The sequence below is a fragment of the Catharus ustulatus genome, chromosome 18 (assembly GCF_009819885.2).
Source record: "Catharus ustulatus isolate bCatUst1 chromosome 18, bCatUst1.pri.v2, whole genome shotgun sequence".
In the NCBI taxonomy this organism is placed as follows: Eukaryota; Metazoa; Chordata; class Aves; order Passeriformes; family Turdidae; genus Catharus; species Catharus ustulatus.
The window spans coordinates 10480105-10496108 of record NC_046238.1 but is presented as its reverse complement, the minus strand read 5'-3'; the positions used below and the strand labels follow the sequence as shown (position 1 = coordinate 10496108).

At 46.1% G+C, this 16004-nt stretch overlaps 1 protein-coding gene across 2 annotated transcripts in view; it reads left to right on the top strand.

The window, feature by feature from the left end:
- Positions 1-551: 551 nt before the first annotated feature.
- The window catches only part of PXN (paxillin), a 47816-nt gene continuing 32363 nt past the window's right edge, over positions 552-16004 (top strand). The window contains exon 1 of one of the 2 annotated variants that reach the window (XM_033075983.2): positions 552-764. In XM_033075983.2, the coding sequence (XP_032931874.1) occupies positions 710-764 (55 nt within the window). In that variant the 5' untranslated portion in view covers positions 552-709. Of the gene's footprint in view, positions 765-3456; positions 3527-16004 lie in introns of those variants that run through there. The other variant, XM_033075984.1, reaches the window with a different exon arrangement.

Genomic DNA, 16004 nt, shown 5'->3' with positions numbered 1-16004 from the left:
TCTGGATGGGCACAGAGTCAGATCCATGTGTGCCATCTGGATGGTTGGACCCTGAGCTGGGAGCTACTTGAAACTTTGGTAGAGCACAAAACTTAGTAGTGAGCATTAGCATTTCCTCTTTTTTTTTTTTTTTTTTTTTTTTAAATAGCGTTCGGTCATGCTAGGGTATTATTCACAACAGTAACCAAGAGTGACAGTGAAACCTCATAGTGCCCCCATTTGTTCCTATTGCCAGCAATATCAATTGAAATCAAGCCCTGAAGCATAGGGATGCCATTACCCTTTGGCAGAATAAGCCACATGGGTAAATACCAAAGGTATGTGTAGTTTGCAGTGAGTCATACACTTCAGGTAATTTCTTGATTCTTATAAACTGTATTGATAAGTATTGGGTTTATGGCTTGATTGTTTCCTCATCTTTACTGCCAGAATTGTCTGTGCCAATGCCCTAGTGTGGTGCTTTCAATGTGCATTGCAAAGTCATGTCCTACATTTTATGTCAGAAACCAAGTTTGTTCATTTTGGTCTAATAGATGCCTCCAATAAGCGTGAAGCTGGACCTCGAATGTGGGAGTTGCATGTTGATTTACTGCTATTGCCTGAAGCCTAAAGCTCTGATTGATTCTGTTTTTCCTGCATTCACCTGAAGAAAGAGCTAAATCCCCTTGCTTGATGTTCACGTGGCACAGCATAGAGGGCACACGCTGTGATGGAGGTGTTGTCATTGCTCTGCAGTTTCAAGTCACTCTCTGCAAAGTGCACAGGTAACTTCTAAACATGCCTTACAAGCCAGTGTAGCTTTATTTCTCTTCTCTGACATAGATTGCAAATAATGATACTTTTCTTTGGTGGTATTATGAAATGAGCTTTGATCACTCCTCTGCTTGGCAGGCAGTCTGAAATGACAGGGCACAGGTGGACAGTTAAACCATTGACTCTGTCTTGTGTGTGGTCAGTGGGTTAGGCTGCCCTTTGAGGGACTTGGTCTGTAACTGGTAAACAACTCTTCAACAAGAGGGAAAGATGCCTTGAGCAAGTACTCTGGACATAGACTGTGTGAACTGAGGAATACTGTGGACACAGATTGTGTGGAGATAGGAAGCCCCAAAGTCCAACCTTTTGTTGACGTTGACTCACTAACTTCATTTTCAGTTCCCAGCCCTCTTTCCCATCTGCAAATGGGAGTGGTAATTTCTTGTTACACCTTCTGTGAAAGACAAAGGTAAATCATAATGTGTCTCAGCCACAGGGCACAGCATCAGAGGGAGGCCTGTGTATTTCTAGCAGCAAGCAAGTGTTCATGAGTCAGGGGGAGTCTGAGGCAGAGAGAAGGTAGATGAGGAAACAGGATTTCAAGGCATTGGGAAAGGCAGGGTGAGTGTTGCTTGGCTGAGTTTAGCTTGACCCCACAGCACTGAGTTGTCTTGGCAGCTGGGGTTTCAGCCTGCCCCTACTCCTTCAGCTCTCACAGGATGCTTAGGGACTGGCAATTTTAAGTAAGAAATGTGTGTGAAGAATTCAGTTATGAACAGCAGCTGGCTTTGAGCAGGTTGGTTTTAAAAGCAGTATGCCTAGAGGATAGTGTCACTCAGGGGACAGCCCTGCCTTCCCACCCCACCAACCCTTTCAAAGCAGGGCTGAAGCCCATAGGCAAAGCTTTAGAAGCAGTGACTTTATTTTTTTGTTTTTAATTGAGCAGCTTGGACACAACCCATTTCTTGTGAGTGCAACCCTAACTGGTACTATGACAGTTTAATTTCAGCCCTGAGACACAATAGAAACTGCTTCCTTGATTTACATTCACTTCCAGACTCCCAAAGGACACCGTAGGAAGCTGAAAATAAAAACTGCATACCAGGCTACAATATGAACAGAGCACAGCAAGCAATTTATTTATGTAGAGGTAAAAATACAACTCGAGTTGAGGCACGTGCTTGTCACATGTTGCTGGAGGAAACATGCAGACCCCAGGAAAGGACATGTTTCTCATGACCTTAGGTGTGCTCTGTGCCCAGTCAGTGCTAGTGGTTTATGTTGCTCCACCTGGGGATGTGCATTCTTAAGTTGTCATTGTACAGCCAGTGATGGATTTTGAGAAAATTTAACAGTCTCTCCAAATAATGTTTTACATTTTGCTGAGGGAGACCAGCAAGGGGGATGTCAGGCAAGGTCTTTGCATGGATGGTGAAGCATGCAATGAGTCTTTACTTACATTTGTGTTGTATTATATCTCAGTAAGGATATTATTTTCTGACAAGTCCTGGATTTGGAGTAAAAGCTGGAATAAATTTCTTGGAGATTGTTGACTATTCGCAAGCATTGGCTGGGATGAGGGAGGAGATATTTCCCTGCCCCCCTAGCGATAATTCCCATTAAAGCATGACTTAACACAGGAAATAATGATGTCTGACTTGTGCTAGCAGGGGAAACTGGGCATGTTTGTGTATAGAGAGTGAAAAATAAAGCATCGGAGATTGCTCACAGCTGACCTCACAGTCTCTGTTTTATGGAAATACAATTCTGTAATCTCAGCTCAGCAACAGGACACGTGCTGTTCAGTTCTGGGAACATTCTTTGACTTGGTAGTAATTTTCTAAGGAAAAGAGCTACAAGAGTCATGTTTCCTGGATCCTCGGCAGTTCCCACACTGATAGTTTTTGGTGTATCTCTCATCAGATTAAGAGGTGAACATTTGGGCTGAGCAACTGCGTTTACTGCCATGTCAACTTGGTTGGAACACAGTGGGAAACAGTAGCTCTGGTGAGGGTTGAGCTGTGCTGTGGCTCAGACAAAGTGAGGAGCTGTCTGTGCTTTGGAGTGGTTTTTTTGTAGATATTTGAAAGGACAAACACGTGGGAAATGGTGGTTCGGGACCATCACATAAGAAATCCAGGTGGGCTGTTACGGTCTTTGAACACAGTAAAAGACAAGTGGCTGGTGACTTTCCTTTATGGTGGCCACAGCTTGTGGAAAATTGTTCAGGAAACGTTCCTGCTGCTCAGCTTCTCTGGTAAATCAGCTGAGGCTCTGAAACGTTTGTTTGAAGGTTTTGGGGCACAGCCCTAGCCAAGCCCAGCGCGGCTGCAGCACTGCCCCGGAGGACATTCCTGGGAGAGAGAGGGTCCTGCTCCTGCAGGGAGCAGCGCAGGGCTCGTGTCGCGCTCCTGCTCGGTCTCGTTCGCGCCTGGTGCCGCAGGCGAGGGGGACGGCTCCTGTGCGGCAGGACAGGCTTGGGCCCGGGGACAGAGCCCCGCGGGCGGGTGGCGGCTCCGGGCGCTGCCGGCGTTTCCCGGGGCGCTTTCCCGGAACGGGGCCGGGACCGGCCGGGCTGGCGGCTCCCGCGGCGGCCGGCAGGGGGCGGCGGGGGGCGCGCGGCGGGGGGCGCGCGGGCGGGCGCGCGCGGGGGCGGGCCGGGAAAGTTGCGGGCGCTGGGGCGGCGGCGGCACCGGCGGGGCGGGAGCGGCTCCGGGAACAGCGGCACACGGGAACAGCGGCACCGGGCACGGCGGCACCATGGACGACTTGGGTGAGTTCCGAGCTGCGCGGGCTCCCCGCGGCGGGGGCCGTCGCCCCGCTGCTCCCCGGGTGGCGGCGGCCGCGGCCCGCCCGGCCACGCTGCGCCCCTCGGGCCGCGGCTGCCGGCGCCCGGGGCTGTGCAGCTCCCCGCGCTCAGCGCCGCCCGGCCCGGCTCCCCGCGCCGCCGCCCGCACACGGGCCCCTCGGCTGGGCTGTCCCGGCGCCGCCGCCCGCCCGCAGCCAGGACAGGCGGCGGCTATCCCGGCCGGGAAGGGCGCCCTGCGCTCCTCCTGCGCCCCGAGCAGAGTGCAGCGTACTCGGGTTTCAGCAAACACCTCCTCCCTGCCCCGCCGCAGCCTCTCCAGCCTGTTCTCGGGCGAGATCCGAACTTTGCGCGGGTTTGGAGTGGGGAGCCCTCAGGGGTGCAAGCGGAGCCCAGCCGGGCTCGGAGCTCACCCTTGTCCTCCCTCGGCTTCTCCCAGGTGTGCTGCGTTATACGGTTTCCCGAAACCGTGTAATGGAGAAATGTCAGGCAACTGGTCTCAAGGGAAAGATCTAGAGAATTTGAGTTCCTTTGGTACCAAGCCGGAAAGGGTGTGGATCTGCCAAAATCCCTTGTGCTCTGGGAGGCATTAGGGCGACTGAGTTCCGCTTATGAAACTGATTAAATCAGACATTGGGGAGGGACTGTGATCCGTTACTTGCATCCTACCTTTAATAGAAACCAGACATTCTGTTGACATATAGTCCACGAAAATTGCAGGTTTATTCCTGGACCTGGAAGCTCACATTACGGTGCTGGCTTAAAGCTGGTGGTCACACCTTCAGAAAACAGGCTTTGAACTGGGCTAATGATAAAACTTGCAGGGCAAGGAGTCCATCTGCTGCGTGGCTTTCTGGTGAAAGGTCTGGCCACGAAGAGTTCATGCTCGGGGAGTGAAACCCTCAGCTTGAGTGAAGCTATTGGTGGAAGCAGAAGTAATTTCTACTGCAGCTTCTTCTCATGGTTATTGTTCCTTTAAGTGGAGACAGCTCTGTTTACCTTTTCTCATATTCCTCATTCTGGTTATCTCTTGGAGATTTGGTGCAAGTTCCTAGCGTGTTCAGGAATGCATTGCTAGTCAGAACAGGATTCACCCAGTCTGTGTATTGACTCGATGAGTGGCCCTTCAAGGTGAGCATACAGGACTGTGTAGGGCCTGTTTAGTGTCTCATCAACATGCTCTTTAATAAACCATGGAGCCTCACTGTGCCCACTGCAAGAGCTGCATTCCTGAACAGTAGTAGTGTGACTTCCCAGTAGTTGGAATAGGCTACTGCAGTCCTTTAACATTTTTTCTTTGTAGGAGAATTAGAGGTGAACTGCAAAGAAATTGTGAAAAAGATCTGAAATTGTGCCTGGTTTGTTCTTCTGAGTTTTAAAGTGTATTGGGACAACCAAAAGTTAAAGTTGTGATGTGACTTGAAAAGTAGAACTTTGAGTCTGAGCAACTTGATTTCGTCAAGTCTTAATTACACTGCATCTGTCTCAATTTTTGTTCAGCCTTTCAGACTGGACAAGATCTAATTAACAGTAAGCAGCTGAACAAAAATAAGTGTGACCCTTTCTCTCGCTAAGCTTTTCTGTGGTGTACAGAACTCACCACAGAAAAGCACAGCAGCTGTTTTCCCTCTGTGAATCATTGTTAGCCCCACTCTGGCTCACTTTCTGCTCTAAAGCCATTCACCTTGGGATGCACACATCCTGGAACAGTGCTGTGCTCATACAGCTCCCCTGAAATAAGTCAGACTTTAGAACTCAAGGGAAAGTTGTTTGTTTTTCTTTCCTCATTATCTATGGCTGGATTATCTGAGTTGTGGATTAACTGTGCCGTGGATACAGACTGCACTGGCTCTGTCCAGAGTCAAGCTGGTTAGGCAGGACTTGTTGGTTCAGGCATAGTGCCATGAGCACAAAGCTGCTCTGCTTCCAGGGACAGTTTTGGCCCAAAAGGAGTTTGGTGTTGATCTGGGACTTGCAGGTTCAGAGTTGATGTCAGGTAAAATCAGCTTAGGTACTTTCACATGTCGCTTCTAAATCTGTGTGGTGCAGAAATGAGCAGTGAGTGAAGGGCCTTGCTGGGCATGAGGAACCCTTCAGAGACCATTGGTGTGCCTGTTCTTAACTCCCTGCCTTTATGGAAAATCTGCTCCCTTTCCTACAGCTGGGGGATTTGATCAGTGTGTCCATGTCCACTGTAAAATGGAGGTCCGGAAGTACCTCAGTTTTGTGCTTGGACTGGAGAGGTTATGAAACATGAGAATGGGATTTGTCTTGCGTTGGGGATTCATTTGGAGTTGAGCAAAACCTTCATTCCCGTTTTACCCCCTCCCCCAGTGCTGAAGAAGCTCACGCAGGAAGCTTCCTGCAGGCTGGAGCTGTGCACGCTGTTGCTGTGTGGGAGCCTCTGTGCACAGGACACACAGTGCTGGGCTGGATGTGAGCTGGAGCAGCCCGTGGTGGGAAGGGGGAGGAGAGCAGCTGGCCAGGCTTGTCTGGGTTGTCTCCCTCCAATCTCGGAGGAAGCAGCACATTTTGCGGATGTGCTTGGAGTTGGACAGGAAGTTTGCTGAATGAGTTTGCCATTCTGCAGTGCTGGAAATTGGCACAGAGAGTACAGCTTTGTCCTAAAGAGTGAGAATCCTGATTGGGGGCTCTTGCCCCTTGCAGGGGATTGCCAAAGCACAGCCTGTGCTTCCAGCACAAGTAACCATCCACACATGCTTCAGACAGTCTGAGACACTGAATGAGATCTTGAGTTGCTGGTTTTGTGGTGCTACCTTGTCTAAGTAGTATGAAGGAACAGATCCATTAGGATCTGCTTGTTGCAGAGGAAGAAACCTAATTTGTAATGTGTCATGTATTTATGGTGAGAGGAGTAGAAGAGAAACTTTACATTTGCTGTAGTCAGATACTGTTTGATTTTGACTCCAAAAGTTTTTTACAGCCTTTTTCTGAAGGGGGTTGTTTGCAAATACTGCTGATAAACCTCTGGGTGACTCCAAACAGAAAAGCCACAGTGTGGCTTTTAGAAGCTTTCATTTGATGAAATTCTCACTTCTCTACTTTTTTTTATTTTAATTTTTGTTTTCAAAGGCTTCAGTTATTTTTAAACTGGATTTTGCAATCAAAAACAAAACAGCATTCACTGGAGCTTGTAAAAGGTGTTTTACAAAGAAATTAAATGTGTTTAATGGGGAAATATTTATGGCAGTGTTTTGGTTGTCCATGTCAACTAGATTGTGAGCTTTCTTTTTTTTTTTCTAGAGGATTTTTCTTTTGCATAAGGTTTGCCTTATGAAGCAATTTGGCTTCAAAATTCTGGGTGCATAGTTCAGGAGCATGAGAGATTTTGCTTTAATAGTTGTTTTCCTCTGTTTTAGGAACTCTAATCCACCCTCTCTTCAGTGCTTAATCCTCTCAAGATTGACTTTAAAGGGAGCAATCTTGCCATTGATTTTTCATGCAGTGTGGAGGGAGGTGCATGTGTTTCCATCTGTCATCTGTCCTAACATTTGGGTGATTGCTGTGCTCTGCAGGGTGGTGCTGTCTGTCCCTCTCCAGAGGGGGATGCTTGCCTGTTTCTGACTCAGTTCCTTTAGTTCAGAGTCACGCTGTGGGTTTTGGGCTCACTTGACTAAAAGTTTGCCGTGAAATTGCTCATGGTCAGCTACGCCCAGGAAATGGTACTGGGGGAAGCACTGGTAAAGTAATTTGGTGCCTTGGCTTTCTGCTGGCTCAGATTCCCGAGTCCTTCCTGCCGCTGGGCGAGAAGGCTGTAAACAGAACTAATGCTCTGCACAATGGGGTTCTGACTTGTTTCAGCTCCTTAGCTGTTGCGACCCCTTGTAAAACAGGGACTTCATTGTCCTGAGAGCTCAGACAGGGAGTCCTCTGCCTCGAGCAGTGTGTGATGCAGAGAGAGGCTTCTTTTCTTGGTGCTCTATTTCCACGGAAAGGCTGGACTCTGTGCTGTCTTTAGCTCCTTTGTCCCTCGCTGGGAGAGGTCAACTTATCCCAAGTGTTCAGCTGCCCTCCTGGTTAAAACTGATCCTCCGACACCATCTCTGCCACTAGGGAAACAAATGGGAAACTTCTCATACATCTTCAACTCTCCTTTTTCTTTCTTTCCTAGGGAATGACAATACTTCAGTTTCTCTGCACCCCTTTTCCTTACCTCTTCCCTTTGAAGTCTATCTATTATATGAAACAAGCTGTGGAACTCTAGAAATGTCAGCTAAAATTTTAAAAGTCTGGCAGCAGAACAAGGGCTAATAATGCACTTTATTTAGATTGGACTTGGTTTTCTGATCTGCTGCTCAGACAGACAGACAGATAAATCTCTTATATTAAAACTCTGTAACTAGACGGGGGGAAAAGCCTGTCCATGGCCACAAAACAAATCTGTTTGAATTGAACTGTTGTGTTAGTTGTGATATCCAGAATCTGATGCAGCTTTGGAGACAGCCAGAGCAGGTTCTGAATGCAGTTGTGTGTGCTAGTGGAAAATCAGTGTGAGTGAATAGGATCTCTGGTCCCAGTTTCCTGCTCTGGTCTCAGCCTACGCTTCCCTCTTTGTGTGCTGATCCTGAGTGTTCCTTTTTGTCTGATGCGGAAGCTGTTAATGAAGATGCTCGTCTGTTCCAGCTGCCTGAAAGTGAGACATTGTCTGTGGGAAGCTTTCTCACGATGTGGTAGGATGATGAGATTTAGGGAATGAGTTCCTTGCTCACTTCAGGCCTGTCCTAACTGACTGAGGTTTGGTAACAAACCCTAGGAGTACAGGTTATCATGACTGTTAGGCTGTTGCATTTTAAAATGGTAAGTAGGGAACTGTCTCATGTGACAAGATTACTACATCCACCAGTGCAGAGGAGAAGCAAGAAGTGGCACCATTGCTTTCCAGTTTGGTTGAAGTTGAATGGGTTAGAGAGTAGGTAGTGATCTCAAATTGGTTTCACTTGATTTAACTGTGGCTGCTGAGGTGTTCCCTGTGGCCATCTCCCTTGCTTGTGTCCACAGTAACTCTTGGACGGTTAACTGGGTCAGCAAGCTGATTCTTCTCAAAGTCTTTCTTTTTACATGGACTGGGAAGTGAGTCCACCTCTTTCAGCTGTGGGCTATGTTTAATATAACATAAGGTAATAATTTATCCACAGCCTCAAAAATGTACCCTAACTTAAGGCATGTTGTTTCTGTGTCTGTGAAACAGGGGTAATTACTCCTTACCTGCAAAATGTGGTTATGTTGGTTGAGATCTTTGTGTTTCTGAAATAGGTTCCAGCTGAAAAGCTTCTTTCAAGCCTTTTTGGTCACCATTGCTGGAAAAGTTTACAGTGGCAAGTTTGAATTAGATTTACAAGTTTTTATTCCTTTCTCAGCTCTGTTGAATGTTCCCTCTCTGCCTTTCTGATGGCTCATCCTTTCTTCACCCCCCATTATGACAGGCTGTGAGTAGGGAGAAAAGATTTCCTTTCCTTTCCAAGTTTCCCACAGTAGTTCTACCCTGGTCTTTCCCTTGACCACAGAGCGTCGTGAAGTCATTCAAAGAATGTCGTGTGCTAAAGATACACCATAAAAATAGGAGGTGGGTGATGACTTTCTCATATCAGTTTTAGCTGTTTTTCCTATTCATGCTCATGCTTTGCAAATAGCCCCAGAGCAGCAGCAAGCAGCTCGCTGGGGACAGTCCCCCTTGGCTGATGGGTGTTAAAATCCATGTTTTCCCTTCTGTGCATGTGTGCTTTAAAATCCCGTTGAAGCAAAAAAATCCCAGTGAAGTTGAAATGGCAACTGGAGTGCTGTGGAACAAGTTTGTTGTTGGTGTTCTGGTTACAGGAACTGACTCCCTGAGGTTGTGTGTTTGTGCTGTTTAGGAGTCTGGTAAAGTCTTTTTCTGCTCACACAAATGCAGCTTTTTCTTTTAGCAGACAGTAACTATTCAGAATTTACATGGGAAATTTATCTAAGCAGTTTGAGACAACTGTAAACTGAGGAGCCAAGAGAACCTACGGCAGGCCACAGGGGGAGGCAGCCTGCATTGTTAGTGCTTGGCTCCTTCTTCCCTGAGCTGGACTGTCTCTGCACTGTGAACAAGTTCAGTTCCAGTTATTTAAATGGTGATGAGGTAGTCTGAAGTTGTCCAGTGCAGCTTGTCGTGCCGCTTCTCACAGTGTTCTTATTACCATGTGCACATCTGCGTGGATGGCTCTGCTGGGTGAGGCACTGAGTGTCTGGCTGGCAGCATGCAGTGGAGTGTAGCTTGATTTCTTGTGGTTTTTTACTGTTTATTGCACGTTTAAACCTCTAACATTTTGCAAATAATTTGAAGAACATCAAAAAAGTAAATGGCACTCCAGGGAATAAACCTTCTGAATGACATTCTGCATGGGGAATTGTGCTTTAAATGGCTCAGCTGTAAATCAGACTGTATGGGGGCTCCAGGAATAAACCAGTCCCATGTTTTTGTCACAGAACTGAGCTGGCAGACAGAATTAATCCTGTGTCTGCCTAGATGCCTCGCAGGATCTTGCTTTATTTCCACTGCTGAAGAGGAAGGTGAACAGAGAATTTCACTTGATGCTATGGGGAAGTTTGTGGTGGTTCAGGGACTGTGGTTAGTCTGAGTTTTAGTAAGAGCAGGAGGTGGTAAAAGAAGCCAGAGGTAGAAAAGGTCACGAGCAAGAGGGCTGTAAATAATTTGCCGTGGATTAGGGGCTTAGTATTCCCTTGTTTTATCCTCTTTCATGGTTCTAAACCAGTTCAGGGCTTCTCTGTGAAAAGGCTTCTTTTTGGTTGAAGCCACTAATTTCAGCTGGGTCAGACAAAAAAGCCCAAGGCTAACTGTATGTCAGTTGAGGTTACTGGTGCCCCATGAGCTGAAATAAGATGATGGCTTGGCTGGTCTCTGCTGCTTATCCTGTTTTACCATTAGTTGCATCCATTGCTCCATGCTTCTCAGCACCACAGCTGCCTTGGGACTAGGTTTGGATTGTTTTTTTTTTTTGGTCTGTTTTTTTTTTCTGCTAGCAAATGACCCTTTTTGGGCAAAGGTGATCTCCAAGATGCCTGGAGTAATACTTCTGGTTTGAAGCCCCTGTTCATTATGGTTTTATATGGGAGAATTTTTTGGGCTGTGTAGGCCTGGTCAGGCAATGTGACACACAGCTGGAACTATTCTGCCTGGCTGTGAGCAGCTCCAGCAGTCAGACAGGATCCCTGCAGCGAGCTGGAGCACTGGGGGAGGGAAAGAAATGCCATTTCATTCACGTCATGAAGTCTGTTATCAGTGGCCAACTCAGTGTTGTGAGTGGGTGAGCTGCATTGGCCTGAAGAAGCTGCCTTTTATTTCTCCTGTGAAAGATGAGGAGCTCAGCACTGTCAGTCAGGCTGAGAGCTGTGGAGTGGCTGTGTGGAGTTTGAGATTAATTTCTTATAACCCTAAGCTTGTAGTTTTCAATCTATCCTGCTTGTATTTAATCTGAGATTTGCTGCTTGGCTGTTCTGAGCAGTTTGCTTGGGCAGTGCCTCACAGCTGCTCTGGCATGCTGCTCCTGTACTCCTTAGCTGCTTAAATCCAGTTCCTGCAGCACCTTCTGTCTTGGGTGTGAGTTAGAGAGAAAATCTGTTAGGTCATCATTAATTTCTCTGTAAGGGTTGGTTAAGGGCTTTGTTTGTTGGATGCTACTTTCCTGTCAAATTCTGGGGAAAAATCTGCTTGAAACAGATCACCATGGTAAGGCTGTGATGATGTGAGACCTGGGCTGTCTGGATGTGCTGGAGCCCCCTGATTGTACTGCTTGGGTTTGGAAAATGCTGTGTGTGGGATGGGAGGGCCAGGGGGATGTGAGGAGTTTGGAGCAGTCTCTGGTGTGGTCCTGTCCTTGCAGGGTTAGGAGGCTGTTGGCTGGGGAGAGGGGTTGAGGGAAGGGGCTGGGGGTGGTGCAGGGAGGAAGCTTTATGTAATTCTTGGCTGGCTTTTGAATAATTGTTTTAATGAAATGGAATGCAGTGTATTCAGTACTTGCTTGGCAGAAACAGCTTTTTTTTTTTTGTTTTGTTTTCTGTCTTGGAGGGGGGAAAGGAGTTGGAGTTGCCCTATTTTCCAGCTGCTTTAAACACTCTAGGCTTGGATTTGTCATGAAGATAGAAGTGGAATATTGTTCTTGGTGAAGGGCAGTTACACTGCTGTGCACATGTGGGACATTGTACATTGGATGGGTAAATGGCAGAGCCTGGTCCCTGGGTTTCTCTGAGGTCTGTGGATGCCAGTGTGCTTTGAGTTAATTTTAAAGTACCCAACAGTAACGGGATGAAAGTGATGTGAGGAGGTACATGTCCATATAAAACATGTGTGCATCCAGGTACTTGATAGGAAAATTCATCTCTTTTCCTCTGTGCCCTAGTTCAGGGCATAGCAAGAAGAACATGATGAGCTGAGACAAAGAAGTCAACTTAATTTTCAGCAAAGCAGAAATGTAGGCACTGGGAATCTTTACTTCTCTAGACTAGCGCAAAACAGAGAATTGGTGACTTTTATCATAGGATTGGTGGAGGGACAATCAGAGATCATGCTGAAAACCCTTTTTTAGAAAGTAATTTGAAGAAGGATTTATTTCATGTACTTCTGGAAGGGAAGTTTATTCTCATGCTGCTTCTATTTCAGTATTGCTGCTATTTCCATTTTTGGTCAGTGCTGGAGATCGGTCTCTCTTACTCATCTCTACCTCTCAAAAATCTGCTTTCTCTTTGGTCTTTGTAATTTTTTTTCTCACTAGTTCTTTTCTGCAGTCAAGAGTTCTCTTCTGAGTAACAGCCTTTGGTTGATAGAATAAAATTTTTCTTTATCAAATAACAACAACTTGTGTTCAGGGCGCTGAGATGAAGAAGCTGTCATGTTTAATTGCTTTATTAATACTGCTCTTAGTAAAATATCCTCACTCTTTCTCTTGCTGCTGCTGAAACAAGCAAGAGACTTGTGACTGGTACTTGTGTCTTGATGCCAGATGACAGGTACAATGATGAGTCATCTACCTTTTCATGTAGGAAGAGATAAGAAAACCTTAAACATTGTCCAGCTCTTCTCCATCTACTGGCTCCAATATACTCCAGTTCTAAAAATGTTAGTTTTCTGTCTAGATTTAACAATTTCCTTTCTTGCAGTGGGCTAATGTCATGACATTGTGAAACTCTTGAGCCACATTCTTCTGCCAATACTAAAAAAAGCCCAAAACTAAGAGCTCTGCAGCTGTAGAGTCATCAGCAGTCTCCATCCAATTGCCACCCACATATCCCAAAATGGACTGGGGACCAGGTCCCACATTCATTCCTGAGACACTATCCTCCTTTCATTCCCAGAAGCTGCTTTTAAAGTGAAAGCTGCTTTAACTAGATTTTTAACCATGTGCTTCTTGGCCCCTTGTACTCTGTTGTCTTTCAAAGCTGTTGCTTGCCTGCTATCTGCAATAACTTGGGTTATTTTTAAATTACAGTGCTCATCAGACTGAAAGCCTCATTTTAAAACTTTCTACCTATTATAGTTATAAGTAGTACCAAGTTCCACACGACTGAAAAATGTGAAATATGTTGTTGTCATTTCCCCTTGCCCTGTTCTGCGAGTTTACATTGTGCTTTTGGCAGTGCTTTGTGTAAAGTCAGTTGTTGATCATGGCTTGCGCTTTCTGGCTTACGAAGAGTTCGGTGTTGCTTCCAAGTCTGCTCCCACCCTGTTGCAGAGAACCTTTGCAGAAATGAAAACTTCTTAAAAGAAACATGCACCATTTTGGGAGTATTGCCTTAGTAATTAGATTTGTAACAAGCCAGTTAAACCACAAATGACATTTGACACAAGTTCCCATTTTAAAAAACGGGAAACAACCCACTTCAGAGTGGTTGGCAGGTCAAGCCAGCAAGTCTTCATTTGTGTCTCGATATACTAACTTTTTATCTGGGTGAGATTTGCTGGGACTGTATCTCCTTATTGACACAGGCTTTTAAAACTTGAGATAAAACTTTTTAAGGATATATTTGCATTTGTTGAATGTTCTTTGCATTTATGCTTTTGGAAGCTGTGCTTGTTACTGAATGGGAAGTTGCTGAAGCTAATGAAAAGTATACATTTCAAGGACTAAAATCTGTCAAATCTGCATTCTGATGTCCCATTTGAGAGCCTTCAGGATAGGAATGCCTCAATAAGACTGTACTAAATATGGGTATGATTACAGAGTCTCTTTAGCGTCCCCATTCTTTATTACTGGAATCCTCCTTTTGCTGGTAGCCAGGACTCTACATCTCATTGGCAGAATTTGTGCTTCTAATGCTTTTAATGAATTCAGAATTCTTTTAATGAATTCAGAATTTACACTAGTGTTTCAGTCCTTTATTTCATCATCTTTATGTGTGTCTCAAATTTTGTAACTGGCACTTTGCCTAGATGGGTCTATATTCAGATCTGTTTATGCTGCTTGGATAGGATTTCCACAGCTTAAAAGACACTATTTTTTCCCCCTCAAGTTCCATGTCTATTATTGCATAACCATGCAAATCCTACTCTTCCCTTTATTGGTAATAGGGTCCACATGCTTTCCTGTTTCTGCTACTTTTAAAAAGGCAGATAATTAAGTTGGAATGTGCAGGCTCTGACAGTATTTTGTCTGTGACTGTGTCCAAACCCATTTTTACATAAGCAGATGGAGAGGATCACAGGGATCCTTAGCGATGTTGTTACTGACTCTGGTTACCTGTGTGCTGCTGGGGGGTCTGGGGTGGTGGTCCTGCTGCTGCTTGAGTCAGTACAGGGGCTTGCTGCTGCTGAAGGGGGAGATGGCTTAACTTTTACTTGTCCTTTCTCCTTCTGTGCTGACTGTTCGGACATGGCCCTCCTGCTGACTGCTGTGCTCATCTCTTCCCTGACCCAAAAGAAGACAGTCAGCTTTTTTCCACTGGGTGTGGATTCTGTTGGACTGGTTCACAGAGGGGTCTTGTGAGAGCCAGAGCCTGCACAAGTAAGTGGCAGCAGCACATGTCTGGAAGAGGGAGTAAAACCTCTCCATTTTTGGCAGTGGTGAGCTGTTAATTCGCCTTTCTGCATCTTAGGAAACTGTATCCTTCACTCCAGAGTGCTCAGTGTCCAGTGGAACTCCTGTGCTCTGCTGCACTGCAGACCCTGATGTAAGATGTTCTTCCCTAAATGAGTTAGAATCAGCACTTACCAAATTATGATCTCCAAGCTGACAAGTGCTCTACAGCTGTTCTGAGGGGTTCCCTTGAGAGATCAAACCCACACCCTCCTCATTTCTACCTGAGGGCTCTGGAGCACAAGCACACCAGGATTGCTGCTGCCCAGAGATTTGGAGACCACTGCTGTGTGTTCACAAGGCTGTGATTTGCCACTGCTGATTTCACACTAAGCTACTGCTTAGAAGCTGCTTGGAAGAGTGATCCAGTCCCGGATCAGCATGTGTTGTAACCTCAGCGGTGTTTATGGCAACTTTCAGTTGTACAACTCTCAACCAAATACCATTGCAGGGCTTAAAAAAATGCCCTTGTCTACCTTCTTTTCAGTGGGCATGTAGAGGGTTGCTTGTTGTAGCTCGGTGCTGCACACCTCTGCACTCCAGCCTTGAGTTTCTGTTACCAGAGCTATGGTTTAAAATCCACAGTATCTTGTTTCCTGCTGGTTCTATTCCCATCCTTGGACTCTTTTGTCTAGTGGAGGTCTCCTTTGTACCAGATTTGTCAGATGTTTGTAGAATGGCAGCACTGTGTTTTGACCTAGTGCTTGTGGAGTAGCTGCAGGCTGGTGTAGCAGGAAGGGTCTGGTTCCTCAGATAGCTGCCTTGGCTGAGCCCCTCTTCCTGTAGGACTACAAGGGAGCTGGTATTTTGTCCAGAGGCCTTGGCCCTGGAGATTTGCCCTGAGGGGTCAGTTCAGTGGCTACTTGTTTGGTTTTTTTTTTTTTTTTGTTTTGACAGAGGAGAGCAGATCCTGCTAGACTTCTAGAACCTTTCAGAGGGAAGCCAGCAGCAAATAAAAATTCTTATGATATGCATGAGAAGGGTTAACTTAATATTCTGCATACCTAAGGATAAATAAAGGACTAAAAAAGACAGTGCATTGGTTACTAGTGTTTTTGGGCTTATTAATTTTTTCCCGCCATCTAGAATGTTGGCTAAAATCCAGCCCAGGTCAATAGTGAGGTGTTAACTGTTTAGTTGTTTGTGTAAAATGTTTACACTTGCTCCAGTCTGTTCCTCCCACCAAACTGGCTGGGATGCCATTTCATTCCTGTTTGTACAGAGCAATTTCCCTCTCTTTGGTCTGAGCCAACTCCCCTCCCTCCCAGAGACAGTTGGGTCAGGATTGGCCATTTGCTACTGCCTTTGTCTGGGACTTCCTGGAAATGCCTGAGGATGTGTTTGCTGTAAGACAGAGATCAGAAATAGATCTT